The following is a 15,228-nucleotide window of genomic DNA, read 5'->3' on the forward strand; positions in this document are numbered from 1 at the left end:
CGCTCCTCCCAGGGTAAGGGTCCTCGCCCACCTCGGGAACCTCAGCCTTCACTTTTCATGCCACCTGTGCCCTAACTCTACATAGCGTTAGAGCCCCACAAGGCACTTTTGTCTTTCTTGGTTCCCACCTAGCCCTTCGATGTGTCTGAGCGCGGGGCCATTTCCAATATGGCAGTAGTCCCGCGACTGTTTGGGGGGCTCTGCTTCCGTTTCCGGGACTAGAATCCGGAAGTGGCTGTTGAGGGGCGTCTTCCAATCTCGCACAGCTGCGTTGGCTGTAGAAGAGAACGAACGGCGATGGCGACGGTCGCAGCGAATCCAGCTGCTGCGGCGGCGGCTGCGGCGGCGGCAGTGGCAGTGGCTGAAGATAGAGAACCACAGCGTGGGGAACTGCCGGGTCTGGACAACCAGTGGCGCCAGATAGAAAACGGCGAGAATGGACGAGAACGTCCACTGCGGGCCGGCGAAAGCTGGTGAGGCTGGGCTACGGTGGAGCCTCGGCAGAGGGGACGGTGGGGACGTTGACAACCGCTGGGAACTCGGCGGCCCAGGGCCGTGGGATCGCTGCTGCGGGGTGCGGGGGCGGGGTAGTGGCTGGCGGGACAGCGGGATAAAGGGGCGGGGAAATGCCTTTGAATGAATCGCAACGTCTAGAAAAGGGGCGGGGCCTGTGTGGTGCAGTCTGACGCCTGAGAACAAAATGGGGTTTGTTGTGATGAGACCTGTTTCGGCCCTGGAGGGGGCCGGGCCTGCGTAGGGAAACTAGGAATCTGGGAAGAAGGTGGGTTCTGCGCCATAAGGCGGGGGCGCGGCCTGCGCTGCGAAATACAGCTTGTGGGGGCGGGGAGCGGTCTCGGATTGCTCCGGAGCGGCTGGGAACGAGGCGAGCTTTGTGACGTCAGCAAAAGAGCGGCGCAGAGCCCAACGGTCTGAGGGAGGGAGCGGGGACCTGCGTGGGGGAGGAGCCTGGAGCCTGGGAACGAGGTTGCGCTGGTGACGTAGCCGAGGGGCGTGGTCTGAGGCCCAGGGACGACTGTGGAGGGGAGGTGGTACTTATGAGGTAGAAAATGGCGCCTGCGAGTAAGCAAAGTTTGGGAGACGAGAGGTTTTTGATTCTGGCGGAAGCTTTCCCGAGTCGAGAACGTGCAGGTGGTTAGCACGGGAGAGGCCTTCCATTTTTAACTGGTTTTCTGTCTAGGTACTGTTCTGTTTTTAGAATCAGAAAAAAGCTGTTTTTTAAAAAAATCAGTGAGAATTTTTATAAATCAGCTTGTTTTACTGATTTCTTGCTAAACAGTGCTTCTTGGAATTTTCTGCTTCTGGGTCCATTTTGTTTCTCACCGAGTTGCGTCTCGTTTTTTAATTGTGAGATACGTAGGACCTAAAAAGATTGTATAAAACGTTTTCGCATACCAGATTGACGGACACCCTATTAAAATAAACAGCCTATACTCTTCAAAAATGTCAGGGTCGTGAAAGACAAAGGCTGAAGAACTGTTCCAGATTGAAGGAATTAATGCGATTTAACGAGTAGTGATAACTAAATGCAACATGTGATCCTGGATTGGATCTTGGAACAGAAAAAAAATAAATTATTTTAAAAATCAATTTTTTCTCATAAGATTATTTAGGTCTCTTACTGTAAAAGGCAATGGAAAAATCGGTGACATTTTATTAAAGTGGGTAGATTATTAATACTACTAATTTCTTAATTGTGATCATTGTGGTTATGAAAAAGAATATCCTCGTTTATAGGGAATACTGAAAAATTTAGGAGTAAGAATGCATCGTGTAAGCAGCTTATTCTCAAATGCCTGAAAAATTAGCATATGTAAATTTATACGAGGGGAAAGGGGAAATTGGGAGATGTTGGTCAAAGGATACATTTCAGTTAGACAAGAAGAGTAAGTTCAGACCTGTTGTACAACTATAGTTAATAAATGCATTGTATACTTGAAAATTGCTGAGAGATTGTACACATTCTGCCTCCCGAAAGATTGATAAGTATGTGACGTAATGGATATGTTAATTACCTTGACTTAGTCATTCCACAATGTATACATAAGTCAAAACATCGTGCTGTACGCCATAAATATATACAATTTTTGTCCATTTTCAAATAAAAATACCAAAAAAATACATGTGATGAAACAACGATTGAGCAAATGGGTAAGATACTAGATTTGGAGAATCAGGATGAAGGGCATATGGGGATTCTCTGTATTATTTTTGCCGTTTTTCTCAGTCTATTTCAAAGTTTAAAAATTAAAGAATAATAAAAATGTGTGAATTCACCATCCAGGTTAAGATTCAGAACACTGTCTTAAGAAATCCTTCTGTGCCCCTCCCAGATGGAAATTCCCCTCCCTGCTCCATGGGAAACTGTTATCCTGAGTTTTGAGTTAACGGTGCCTTCTTTTTCTTTAATGTTTTACCACAACCGTATGCATCCCTACGTAGTATTTATTGTCTAAGCTTTCACTTTATACATATATGGAATACATGTATGAAATCATACTGGATGCATACTGTGAGCTCTTCTCTTCCTATCGGGTGGTACATGGTATCCACTTGACATCATTGGTGATGTTAACCTTGATCACTTGGTTATGGTAGTGTTGGCCAGGTTTCTCAACTATAAAGGTACCATTTTCCTCTTTGCATACGCAGTAATTGTCTTTAAAATGTGTATCATGTCTAGCCATTCCTCAAAACATTCTAACAGCTTCACATCTCTTGCAGCGTAGATGCTAAAATCCTTACAATGAATTGCAAGGCTTTATGAAGCCTGTCCCCTGCTTGCATTCTGATTTCTTCCCAGATCTCTCCTCTGATTACGCACTCCCTCCCTGTCTCCATCCAGGGTGGCCATATTGGACTCTTGCAAACACATCTAACCTTAGGGCTTTTTCGAGGGAGGTTTACTTACTATAGAGTTCCTTAATAACCACACCAGTGAAATGTGTATCCCTGTTACTGGGGAGATGAGTTGAGATTTTCCAAATTGGGAATACAAACCCAAGCCATGTTTTTCTGCCATTACGTCATACCTTTCCAGCAGGAAAAAGCCTCATTTCATCTTAAGAATAAACAAAATAACCAGAACGTTTTATAACCCATTTGAAGATGTTCAGAAGGGCCTTGAGGCTTTGGTCCTTGCCTCTTCCTACCTTTGTAGCCTTGTGATTGTGTCACTGGTAGATAGAGAAGGACATCCTGTCATTCTTGGCAATACTCTTTAAAATTACCCCAGCAGTACTGGGTTTTCTTCTGAGATAATGAAATGTTTTGGACCTAGGGAGAGGTTGTGGTTGTACAACATTGTGAATGTTCTAAATGCGACTGAATTGTTTGCTTTAAGATGGTTAATGTTATGTGAATTTCACCTCATTAAAAAAAATTACCACACCAGTGTTGGTTCAGTATTGAAGCCAGTTTGTCTCTGCTGTCATGGGTATTATGAAGCATTTTTCCTAAACTTCATGTTAATGCTTCTCTATTTAGGTAAGAGCAAAGCGTCTCAAGGTTCTTCATTGCTGTCCGTTTTCCATTTTACAGGGGTTTGCTCAAGTAGTCAGGATATATGTGTTTATAAAGCATTTTGAAATCATGAATTAACCCCAAATCATATATCTTGTATCAGTATTAATATTTCCACCTTCTGTCTTTTGTCAGCTGGCAGATCTGGGTGAGGGTAGTTAATTAATTTGGTCATCACAATTGATTTAATTTCTGGGAGAAGCTCATATTTTAAGGTAAATTCAAATCTCTGATAATACAGCCTCCTTGGAAATTTCTAGTTTTTCGTTTTGTGGAATGAACCATCTTCAAACACAAATCAGATACAAGAGAAAACTAGAAGACAGAAAATAATTGTTTAGTAACTTTCCCATAAGCACATATTTGATATCATTTCAACAAATTTGAGGAAGCACAAATAAACCTAAGTGACTTTAGCAAGATCAGTTGTATCTGTATATCGTAACAAGAAACTAGAAAATTAAATTTGATGATGCCATTTATGATAGCATCCAAAAAATTGAATACCTAGCTGTAAATATAATAATTTGGGTGTTATTGGTACAGACCATGACACCTTTGTTGTGACTGCCACCTGGCCTGACAGAGATGATGAGACATCCTGATTGCAGAGATGTTTAACAATGATTTTTTTTAAAGTGTCTTTGACTTGAAGCGATGTGGTAGTAATATTCTGTGAAAAATTCTGTAAAACGTCAGTTCTCTATGAAGTCTATAGAAATTCAGTAGCCAGGTCTGGAAGTTTTGCTTACCATTATACAGAGTGATTTTAACGTTAATTTTTGTTCAAAATCTGCTCTTAAAAAGAAGTTGAACAGTGCCTACCTTTGCCTTGGAAGGTACCGTTAACTACAGCTTTACTGAACAAATTACTTCATAGACTGGCTATGAAGGCAAGTAAAGCCACAAAAGGTGGATGGTGGTGTGTGTGGTGCAGGGTTGGGTCTGTGGCGTGAGCCACCGGGACAGAAGGGTTTGTTTCCCTGGTATGAGTGATATGGCAAGGTCTGTGGGGGTCAGTGCAGCAAAAAAAACAAACCAAACCAACAAAAAACCCCCATAAATGTCCATCCAGGTGACTTCTGACTATTCCAAGATTTGTCTGTCCCTCCATCCTCCCACCTCTCTGATCCTTTCATGAACAAGGGAACATTGACATTTTAAGGAATCACATTAATGGGGTTAAATTGAGAGAATCACTTGAACCCGGGAGGCAGAGGTCGCAGTGAGCTGAGATCACGCCACTGCACTCCAGCCTAGGTGACAAAGTGAGACTCTGCCTCAAAAAAATGATAATGATAGGTTAAATTGCTGGAAAACCAACCAATATAATGTTATGTGTATTTCATCACATTTGGTTGTCTTTTAAAAAGCATTTATTTGAGGCTGCTAAATATTTGGGATAGCCTTGTACGTGTCAGAAATGCCATAGCAGAACAGTTGTGTGTGTGTGTTTAGGCAGGAGGAGGTTTGTGTCTGTGAGCCTTTATGTCCAAGCCTTGGGATCAGAACAATGACAGCTAAAATTCGTTTAGCACTTATTATATGTCAAGTATTTTCCAAACCTCAGGATTTCTCACAAAGACAGATTTCAATAGAGTTCTAAATGGTTATCCTTGTAGTACATATAAGTTAACCTTTAAAAAAGAACTAGTTGAACCGTACGCTGAAAAATGGTTGTTGGATGGCAAATTTTATGTTATGTGTTTTTATCACAATTTTAAGAGAACCATAAGCTCAGAAATTTATTATAAAGCCAAAATAAATTCTCAATTAAAAAATGATGAGTAATAGCAATATGCAGTTTTTTTGTTTTTGTTGTTTTTTTTGTTTTTGTTTTTTTTTTGAGACAGAGTTTTTGCTCTTGTTACCCAGACTGGAGTGCAATGGCACGATCTCGGCTCACCGCAACCTCCGCCTCCTGGGTTCAAGCAATTCTCCTGCCTCAGCCTCCTCAGTAGCTGGGATTACAGGCACGTGCCACCATGCCCAGCTAATTTTTTTGGTATTTTTAGTAGAGACGGGGTTTCACCATGTTGACCAGGATAGTCTCGATCTGTCGACCTCGTGATCCACCCGTCTCAGCCTCCCAAAGTGCTGGGATTACAGGCTTGAGCCACCGCGCCCGGCCTTTTTTTTTTTTTTTTTTGAGACAGAGTCTTTCTCTGTTGCACAGGCTGGAGTGCAGTGGTGCAGTCTTGGCTCACTGCAACCTCTGCCTCCAGGGTTCAAGTGATTCTCATGCCTCAGCCTCCTCAGTAGCTGGGATTACAGGCATGTGCCACCATACTTGGCCAATTTTTTGTATTTTTAGTAGACACAGTTTCACCATGTTGGCCAGGCTGTTCTTGAACTCCTGACCTCAGGTGATCCACCTGCCTCAACCTCCCAAAGTGCTGGGATTACAGGCATGAACCACTGTGCCCGGCCTTTGTTGTTGTTGTTGTTGTTTTTTCGATATGCAGTTTTTGAAGGAAAACCTTAAAATTCTTTTCAGCATTTTAAATTCTTTGCTGCTTCTAAGCAGATTTTCACAATTTATCAGATCCAGTTCTTAGCTGAAGAATTATGATTCCATTGATATATCCTTTAGAAACAAACCCATAATGAATGGCTAAAGCCTTAAAAAATTAGCTGCAGATGGCAGATACCTTGAGCCTAACTTAACTGTGTTATCCCACAGACTAATTTAAATGAATTATCTTTTATTCTGAAATAAAGCTCATGTTTCCTAGCACTGTAAGTGTGGGTTTTTTGTTGGTTTGTTTGCCATTGTTGAGCACATTTTCTGTTTTTAATCAGATTTCTTTTTGAATACTAAGAAGTAATCTAACATGCAAATCTGAATTTTGCTGATTAAATATTGCTTCTAATTTATTTTTATATGATGCTGAAACTTTTCATCTCGATTATAATATGTTGATACTTTTAGTCTAAGGAGCATGGGAAATTGTATAGCTAACCCTCAGCTACCCATGTAACACCCTCGTTACCTGTCTGGGCCCCAGGTTCCTTGTGGAGAAGCACTGGTATAAGCAGTGGGAGGCGTACGTGCAGGGAGGGGACCAGGACTCCGGCACCTTCCCTGGCTGCATCAACAATGCCCCACTCTTTGAAGGTACCAGCCCTCTGCCTCCCTTTCACCCTAGCCCTGGAGTTCTTGTCCCTTCTGTCCCTGCAGATGATCATGAGCTTATTGTGTATGCTAGGTCACTGGTGGGTGGGATGGCCAGAGTTATTCGTCAGTTTCCTTTGCTGATTCTTCCTCTGCCACCCCCACCTCCGCCCCACAGATGAGACAAACTGGCGCCTCAAGGAGGGACTGGTGGAAGGTGAGGATTATGTGTTGCTCCCAGCAGCTGCTTGGCATTACCTGGTCAGCTGGTACGGCCTAGAGAATGGCCAACCACCCATTGAACGCAAGGTATAGTGGGTGGGGCGGGTGCATGGTGGGAGGAGGGTAGTGAGAAAGCCTTGTAGGCCCAGCATGGGTCCAGATCCATGTATGCTGGGTAGGTACACATATGTCTGCCCTCTTCCCCCTCATAGCTCATCATACAGGTATATCTGTATGTGTCTGCTGTGTGTGTTCCCGGGTGGTTTCCTTTACAGACCACTGTATATGTGTGTTTGTATGCTATATGTGTAAGCCAGTGTTTGCTTCTCTCATCTCAGAGGTCATAGCGCAGTGTCTGTGCGGTTACGCCTGTGACTGCATCCGTCTACCCTTACAGGTCATTGAGCTGTCCAACATCCGGAAGGTCGAGGTGTACCCCGTAGAACTGCTGCTTGTCCGGCACAATGATTTGCGTACATCTCACGCTGTTCAGTTCAGCAATACCGATTCTGTTGGTGAGTCTGGGGGTCATGGAATGGGTTGGTGTTCCTAGCTACTGGTCCCAACTCAGTGACTCGAGGATGCATACGGTTAAGCTGTAGCTGACTGAGAAGGCACTGGTCAGACTTTGGAGGACCCAGAAGGCATTGGCTAAGTTGGGTGGAGGCACTGAGGGGGTCTAGTAGAGCCCTGAGTATGTGAGCTACATTCCAGTGGCTTACATGGTGTGGCAGAGGGTATTTGCTGGAGGTCTCAAGTATGGAGTGTGGGCCAGTCATTTGGAGATTGATCGAGGACACAAGTATTGGCCAAGCTTGTGAGGTCCATGGGGATGAGTCAGGTATGCCCAGATGGATCAATGATTTTGGGTCCCATGAAGATCTTGAATGTACTCCATCACCCTGTACAGGCCTAGTATTGCGCACAGCTCGAGAGCGGTTTCTGGTGGAGCCCCAGGAAGACACTCGGCTTTGGGCCAAGAACTCAGAAGGCTCTTTGGATCGCTTGTATGACACACACCTCACAGTTTTCGATTCGGCCCTTGAGACTGGGCAGGTAAGGGCGGGAAGGGCTTTTCTGTTCTGGTGGACTGGCAGATAGACTCACCTGGCAGTACTCAGGTGGGGGAAAATGAAGACTAGGTACCCATGAGGTCCTCCAGTAATACCTTTGCTGCTGTCTCTTTCTCCAACCCAGTTGATCATCATGGAGACCCGCAAGAAAGATGGCACTTGGCCCAGCGCACAGCTGCATGTCATGTGAGCCCTTGGGGTTTCTGGTCCAGAGCAGGGGGTTCCGCAGTAGGCAAAATGAGCCCAAGAACACATTGCACCCTCAAGCAGCAGGCCCTCAGCTGACAGTTTCTCATCCAACCCCAGGAACAAGAAAATCTCGGAAGACGAGGACTTCAGGGGCCAGCCAGGCATCTGTGGCCTCACCAATCTGGGCAACACGTGCTTCATGAACTCGGCCCTGCAGGTTGGGCCATTAGAGTTGTGTCTGGCACAGCCACGGGGTTGGGCTTCTAGAGCCGAGGACTGGGGACAGAGCTGGGGTCCCCAGGGGATTACAGGGCAAGGGGTCAGGCTGAAAGTTAAGGCCCCACAAGTCAGAGGTGACACGCCCACATTCATTCCTGATCTATCAGCCTCTTCTCCCGACTTGCCCTCATTTTCCCTCTTCTCTCCCCTGCTCCCACGTTCTTTCTTCTTGTGAAATCCTAATGCCTTCTCTCCCCTACTCTCCTGCTCCTCTCTCTCCTCCCTTCCCCTTCTCTCCCCCATTTTCCTCTGTCTTCCCTCCTGGCTTCTTTTTCTGTATTGTCACTTTGGCCACCATCTGTCTCTCCTCTGCCTCATTCGCTTGGCCCCTGGCCCCTGCAGTGCCTCAGCAACGTGCCACAGCTCACGGAGTACTTCCTCAACAACTGCTACCTGGAGGAGCTCAACTTCCGCAACCCACTGGGCATGAAGGGTGAGATCGCAGAGGCTTATGCAGACCTGGTGAAGCAGGCGTGGTCTGGCCACCACCGCTCCATTGTGCCACATGTGTTTAAGGTGTGACTCAACCCTGGGCACCACCAACCCCCTACTTCTCTTGGTTCTCCTAACTCTGTCTCACTGTGATGACCCTGCCCATGTTTTTAGAACAAGGTCGGCCATTTCGCGTCCCAGTTTCTGGGCTACCAGCAGCATGACTCTCAGGAGCTGCTGTCCTTCCTCCTGGATGGACTGCATGAGGACCTGAATCGGGTGAAGAAGAAGGAGTATGTGGAGCTGTGCGATGCTGCCGGGCGGCCTGATCAGGTAGGCTGCCCCTGGCATTCTCAGTCCCATTAACACCACTAAGACTTCTGCCTCGGGGATCTGCTGGCCTCCCTGGGATAGCTAACATGCCACCATTTTCTGTTAAGTTTCTCTACCCTGACCTCAACTCCAGCCTCACTCCTAACCTTAGCTCCAATACCGTATCAGCCCCCACACTCAACCCAGAGTGAACTCCAGTCCCGTCTCCTGCTCTAAATGACCCCCATTCTTGACAGTGAACATAGTCTCCGTATATCCCTCTGGACTTTAGCAGTGGAGCTCTGCCTCTGGACTTTAGCAGTGGCCTTCCCCTTAACCCCATTTGAATCCACCCCAAGTCATCGTTTCCTCCTACCCTGGGTAAGCCCCACCATCCACCATGACTCTGTCAACAGGAGGTGGCACAGGAGGCCTGGCAGAACCACAAACGGCGGAATGATTCTGTGATCGTGGACACTTTCCATGGCCTCTTCAAGTCCACGCTGGTGTGCCCCGATTGTGGCAACGTATCTGTGACCTTCGACCCCTTCTGCTACCTCAGTGTTCCACTGCCTATCAGCCACAAGAGGGTCTTGGAAGTCTTCTTTATCCCCATGGATCCTCGCCGCAAGCCTGAGCAGGTATGGGGCAGTGGGGGCCTGGGGACATGATGAGGGACACAGAGTTTGATTAGCTGCCATAGCTCAAGGCTTCCTGCATTAACTTACCACAAGCCCTTTTGGTCTTTTGTGCATACCGTTTCTCCTTCAGCACCGGCTCGTGGTCCCGAAGAAAGGCAAGATCTCGGACCTATGTGTGGCTCTTTCCAAGCACACGGGTATCTCGCCAGAGAGGGTGAGACTGCAGGCAGAGGCTAGATGGAATTCTGGGGCAAGGAGGTGGAAGGGCCTGGGGAGACCTTGCTGACTGATGGCTCCCTCTCTGTATGCCATTCCCAGATGATGGTGGCTGATGTCTTCAGTCACCGCTTCTATAAGCTCTACCAGCTGGAGGAGCCTCTGAGCAGCATCTTGGACCGAGATGATATCTTCGTGTGAGTGGGGATGATGGGGAGACGGCGGTTCCTCAGGAACTTGGTCTACTTCCTTTTGTATGGTTCTGCCTTAACCACCTTCTCTCCTCTCTCCTCTACCTTGTTCACTGGGTACCTGCGCTGTGCAGAGCTTCAGCCACTTGCCTTGGCAGGGGGCTTGAGGTTGCCAGTGGGGTGGAGCAACAGAGCCTTATACAGGGTGTCTTTCGGCATTTTTTCCTCATTACAGCAGGGAGGCTACTGTTTCTTATTTCTCTCGTTCAGCACTTAGGAGGCTGCTCCTTGTACCAGTTGCTGAGCTGAGCTCCTTCCTTTAGTGCGGGCCTCACAGGTGAAATCCTGTTTCTGTTAAAAATACAAAAATTAGCCGGGCGTAGTGGCATGCGCCTGTAATCCCAGCTACTTGGGAGGCTGAGACAGGAGAATTGCTTGAACCCGAGAGGCAGGGTTTGCAGTGAGCCGAGATCACGCCGCTGCACTCCAGCCTGGGTGACAGGCGAAACTCCATCTCAAAAAATAAATAAATAAATAAATAAATAAATAAATAAATAAATAAATAAAAATACCTTCAGGCTGTGAGGATGAGTGGGTGGGACAGCCAGGGCAGTCAGGGAGTCTCAGGAGGCCCTGATCAGGTATGCCTGCCATCCACCCCCCACAGCTATGAGGTGTCAGGTCGGATTGAGGCTATTGAGGGCTCGAGAGAGGACATCGTGGTTCCTGTCTACCTGCGGGAGCGCACCCCTGCCCGTGACTACAACAACTCTTACTATGGCCTGATGCTTTTTGGGCACCCCCTCCTGGTGTCGGTGCCCCGGGACCGGTTTACCTGGGAGGGCCTGTATAACGTCCTGATGTACCGGCTCTCGTAAGTGTCCTCTTCCCAGGGGTGGCACGGGTAGTGGGGTCTGAACTCTGACTTGGGTGTTTAGCTGCTTATTTGATACCTTCCCTGCAACAAGCAAAAGACAGTCCAAATTTAACGTGGCCATAGAAGAACTTGTAAGGTTTTTCTTTCTCTAGACCTCTGGCCTTGCTACTGCCTCTCTTGGGTGCTGGTGATACAGAGGTGAACGAGATGCGCAAAACACAGACAGCTTCATCTTGTCTTCAGTTGTCTCTCCTGGGAGAGTCTCAGTTTTTTGTCTTTTTGCTAACAAATTTTCACTGTGCCTAAAATCCAGAATCTTTACCGTGGCACACAAAGCATTGTGTTACCCGGATTCTCCCACGTCATCATGCACTCAAAAGTCACTTCTCAGAGCCCTTCCCTGATGGGAAGTTACAGCCAGGCCAGCATGTATCTGTCTAGCAGCAGCTTATTGGGCTAAAAGTCCAAACTCCACACTTTTTTTTTTTTTTCTGGAGACAGAGTCTTGATGTAGAGTGTGATTAACTTGGGAGATACAGTGTACGATCTTGGCTCACTGCAGCCTCCATCTGCCAGGTTCAAGCAATTCTTCTACCTCTACCTCCCAAATAGCTATGCTTAACAGGCGCCCACCACCACGCCCGGCTAATCACACTCCACACCTCTTGACAGGCACCCAAGTTCCTTCATTTTCAGACCACTGCTGACAGTGTTGGCCTCTTCATACATAAACGCGTCACCCCCTCATCACTCTCACACCTCAGATTCAGAACGGTTTATGTTTGGGTCTACCAGTCACTTCCCATTATCATCTAAGTAAAATCCCGGCCCCTAACTCCACTGTCTTTGTACCCCTGTCTTGGGAGTCTCCTCTGCTCTGTCGCAGACGCTATGTGACCAAACCCAGCTCAGATGATGAAGACGATGGGGATGAGAAAGGTGAGGGAGAGGTGGGAGAGAAGGTCGACAAGGATGAGGGTCTGTACAAGTGCCATGGCCTGAGTGGGAGTGAGGGGCTGACAGACAGTGGGCAGGGGGTCTGGGAGAGGTCTGACCCACACAGGGTTCATTTAGGTGTGATTGCAGCTTAGCACTTGAGGCTCACACCTTCCCATCTCTGACATCCTCCTGTCTTAGAAGATGATGAGGAAGATAAAGATGACGTCCCCGGGCCCTCAACTGGGGGCAGCCTCCGAGAGCCTGAGTCAGAGCAGCCTGGGCCCAGCTCTGGAGTCACCAACAGGTGCCCATTCCTTCTGGACAACTGCCTTGGCACATCTCAGTGGCCCCCAAGGCGACGGCGCAAGCAGCTGTTCACCCTGCAGACGGTGAACTCCAATGGGACCAGCGACCGCACAACCTCCCCTGAAGAAGTCCATGGTATCTCCTTTGGCTGTTAGCCAGGGCTGGGGACACCGGAGGGGAGATCTCCTGGCAGCAGCATCCATGACCACCTCTTCCCTCACTCCCCAGCCCAGCCGTATATTGCTATTGACTGGGAGCCAGAGATGAAGAAGCGTTACTATGACGAGGTGGAGGCTGAGGTAAACAAGATCCCAGGGATGGGGGGCACTTTCAGCTCTTGCCCCTCAACAGTTCGTCTGTCCTCCCCACAATTGCTCCAGCTAGGAACAGAGCCAAGAGCTCCAGCTCAAGCCTGGCCTTGGGGCCTGAACACCTACTGAGAGCTCCAGGTCCTGAGGTTCCTAGCTTCAAAGTTGGTGCTCTGACCCACTTGGCATGTGTCTCCCACCCCTGAGCCCCCACTCCCCTCTACCCGTCCTCACACCTGGCCACCTGGCCATCTGCCCACCCAACCTTAGGGCTACGTGAAGCATGACTGTGTCGGGTACGTGATGAAGAAGGCTCCCGTGCGGCTGCAGGAGTGCATTGAGCTCTTCACCACTGTGGAGACCCTGGAGAAGGAAAACCCCTGGTGAGGGGCCAGAGCCGGGCCTGTGGGGTTGTCATTGGGTGGCACTACTATATTGGGTGGCAGCATGTCCGAGGAGCAGAAATGGAACAGAAATACAAAATAGTACCAAAGGGTTAAACAGGCAATCAATAAATACTTGGTGAATGAATAAGTGACTAAAATATGAAGAGAGGAAACTAGAGGGATAGAGGTGGGTTCTGAAATAAGACTAGCATCTCATGGAGCAGAAACCAAACAAAAACAAAAAATAGCATGAGTGCATATACAAAAGATAATCAGTAAGCACTTGACAAGTGAAAGGATTTTAACAGGAACAGAGCAAAGTAGAATACTAGATGGGCTAATAGAGCAGTGTCTCTGTGAGCGAGACATGGCACATGAGAGTCAGGTGGTACGAAGGGCACACAGTAGGTGCTCAGAAAAAGTCTCTTTCAGCTGGGTACGGTGGCCCACACCTGTAATCCCAGCACTTTGGGAGGCCCATGCGGGTGGATGGCGAAACCCCATCTCTATTAAAAATATAAAAATTAGTCGGGCATGGTGGTGCATGCCTTTAATCCCAGCTACTCCGGAGGCTGAGGCAGGAGAATTGCTTGAACCCAGAGGCAGAGGCTCCAGTGAGCCGGGATTGTGCCACTGCACTCCAGCCTGGGCAACAGAGAGTCTCTGTCTCAAAAAGAAAAAGAAGTTTGTTTACTGACTCAGGCTCTGTCTGTAGGTACTGCCCCTCTTGCAAGCAGCACCAGCTGGCCACCAAGAAGCTGGATCTGTGGATGCTGCCCGAGATCCTCATCATCCACCTGAAACGCTTTTCCTACACCAAGTTCTCCCGAGAGAAGCTGGACACCCTTGTGGAGTTTCCTATCCGGTCAGGGCCAGGGAGAGGATGGCTGGGGGAAGGCAGGGAAAGGAGTGGGTGTGCCAGTATTAACCCTCTCCCCATCCACAGGGACCTGGACTTCTCCGAGTTTGTCATCAAGCCGCAGAATGAGTCGAATCCGGAGTTGTACAAATATGACCTCATTGCGGTTTCCAACCATTATGGGGGCATGCGTGATGGACACTGTATGTGCCAGGCTGTGGGCAGGGCCTGTTGTAGGGGTTCTGGGCTGGGGTTGGTCAGGACTTCCCAGTGGGTGACTAGGGATGTGAGCCGGTGGTGAGGTTATCGTGGTGGGAGGCGTGTCAGAGTGAATCTGGTCACTTCTGAGAGGCGGGAAGGGTGGGTGAGGATAACTGTTCCTCCCTTTCAGACACAACATTTGCCTGCAACAAGGACAGCGGCCAGTGGCACTACTTTGATGACAACAGCGTCTCGCCTGTGAATGAGAATCAGATTGAGGTGTGACTTCCATCCTCTCTCCTCCCCGTCTTCCCTTCTGGCTCCACCTCCCCACCCCCCTAATGCACACTGACTCCTGTCCTCTCCCCACAGTCCAAGGCAGCCTATGTCCTCTTCTACCAACGCCAGGACGTGGCGCGACGCCTGCTGTCCCCAGACGGCTCACCTGGCGCCCCAGCCTCCCCTGCCTGCAGCTCCCCACCCAGCTCTGAGTTTATGGATGTTAATTGAGAGCCCTGGCTGGGTCCTGCCACAGAAAAGAAAGCCCTTTCTGCAATCTCGCTTCTCGTGTCCGTCCCTCTTCTCTATTCGTGTTAGGTGCCCCCGCCAGGCATTGCAGGCTTAGTCGTGGCTACTGTTTTCCTGTGCCGCTGCATTGCTCTCTCCTGGGAAAGAACAGGTCCTGTTTTCTCCGGGTAGTGCGCGCCCCGCCTGTGTTTGCCCTTCCAGCAGTGACCTCCCTCCTAGTCTTTATTTATGGTTGTGCCCTTCCTTCTCCTCAGCCCAGAGTGTTCTGCGTGGGTGGCGATGAGGGTTCACCTGAACACAGAGTGTATTTTCTTATTGAGTCCCTGTACCTTCTGCCGTGTGTGTGTATATATAAAGTGCCAGTCTGCTCCCCGCTCAGCAGTGTGTTTTTTTTTGTTGTTGTTGTTTTTTTTTTTTTCTCCCTGGACCTGACTAAGCACCAGTTTTGTGCCTGTATCCTGTGTGCTTATCAAAGGCCAGATGTGTGATGGGTGCAGCTCTGAGTACTTACTGAGCTCCAGCTGTGGGCCCGGTGCTGCTGTTGTGCTTTGAAAGCACCCTCTGTGTGCCAGGCATGATTCCAAGCATCGATGGCGTGCCCAGTTTTTTCCAAA

The 15,228-nt window shown here is 48.5% G+C and overlaps 1 protein-coding gene across 1 annotated transcript; it reads left to right on the forward strand.

Moving 5' to 3' along the window:
* Positions 1-236: 236 nt before the first annotated feature.
* USP11 (ubiquitin specific peptidase 11) lies at positions 237-14,992 on the forward strand. The gene is made up of 21 exons (XM_003939497.4): positions 237-473; positions 6,549-6,658; positions 6,834-6,964; positions 7,275-7,392; positions 7,788-7,933; positions 8,075-8,136; positions 8,257-8,356; positions 8,761-8,934; positions 9,025-9,183; positions 9,579-9,803; positions 9,934-10,017; positions 10,122-10,216; positions 10,878-11,084; positions 11,974-12,026; positions 12,225-12,467; positions 12,561-12,631; positions 12,911-13,023; positions 13,742-13,891; positions 13,973-14,088; positions 14,277-14,365; positions 14,459-14,992. The coding sequence occupies exons 1-21, from the start codon at positions 298-300 to the stop codon at positions 14,594-14,596; spliced, it is 2,760 nt and encodes a 919-aa protein (XP_003939546.3). The 5' UTR covers positions 237-297; the 3' UTR covers positions 14,597-14,992.
* Positions 14,993-15,228: the final 236 nt, after the last annotated feature.

The sequence above is a fragment of the Saimiri boliviensis genome, chromosome X, assembly GCF_048565385.1.
Source record: "Saimiri boliviensis isolate mSaiBol1 chromosome X, mSaiBol1.pri, whole genome shotgun sequence".
NCBI classification, from domain to species: Eukaryota; Metazoa; Chordata; class Mammalia; order Primates; family Cebidae; genus Saimiri; species Saimiri boliviensis.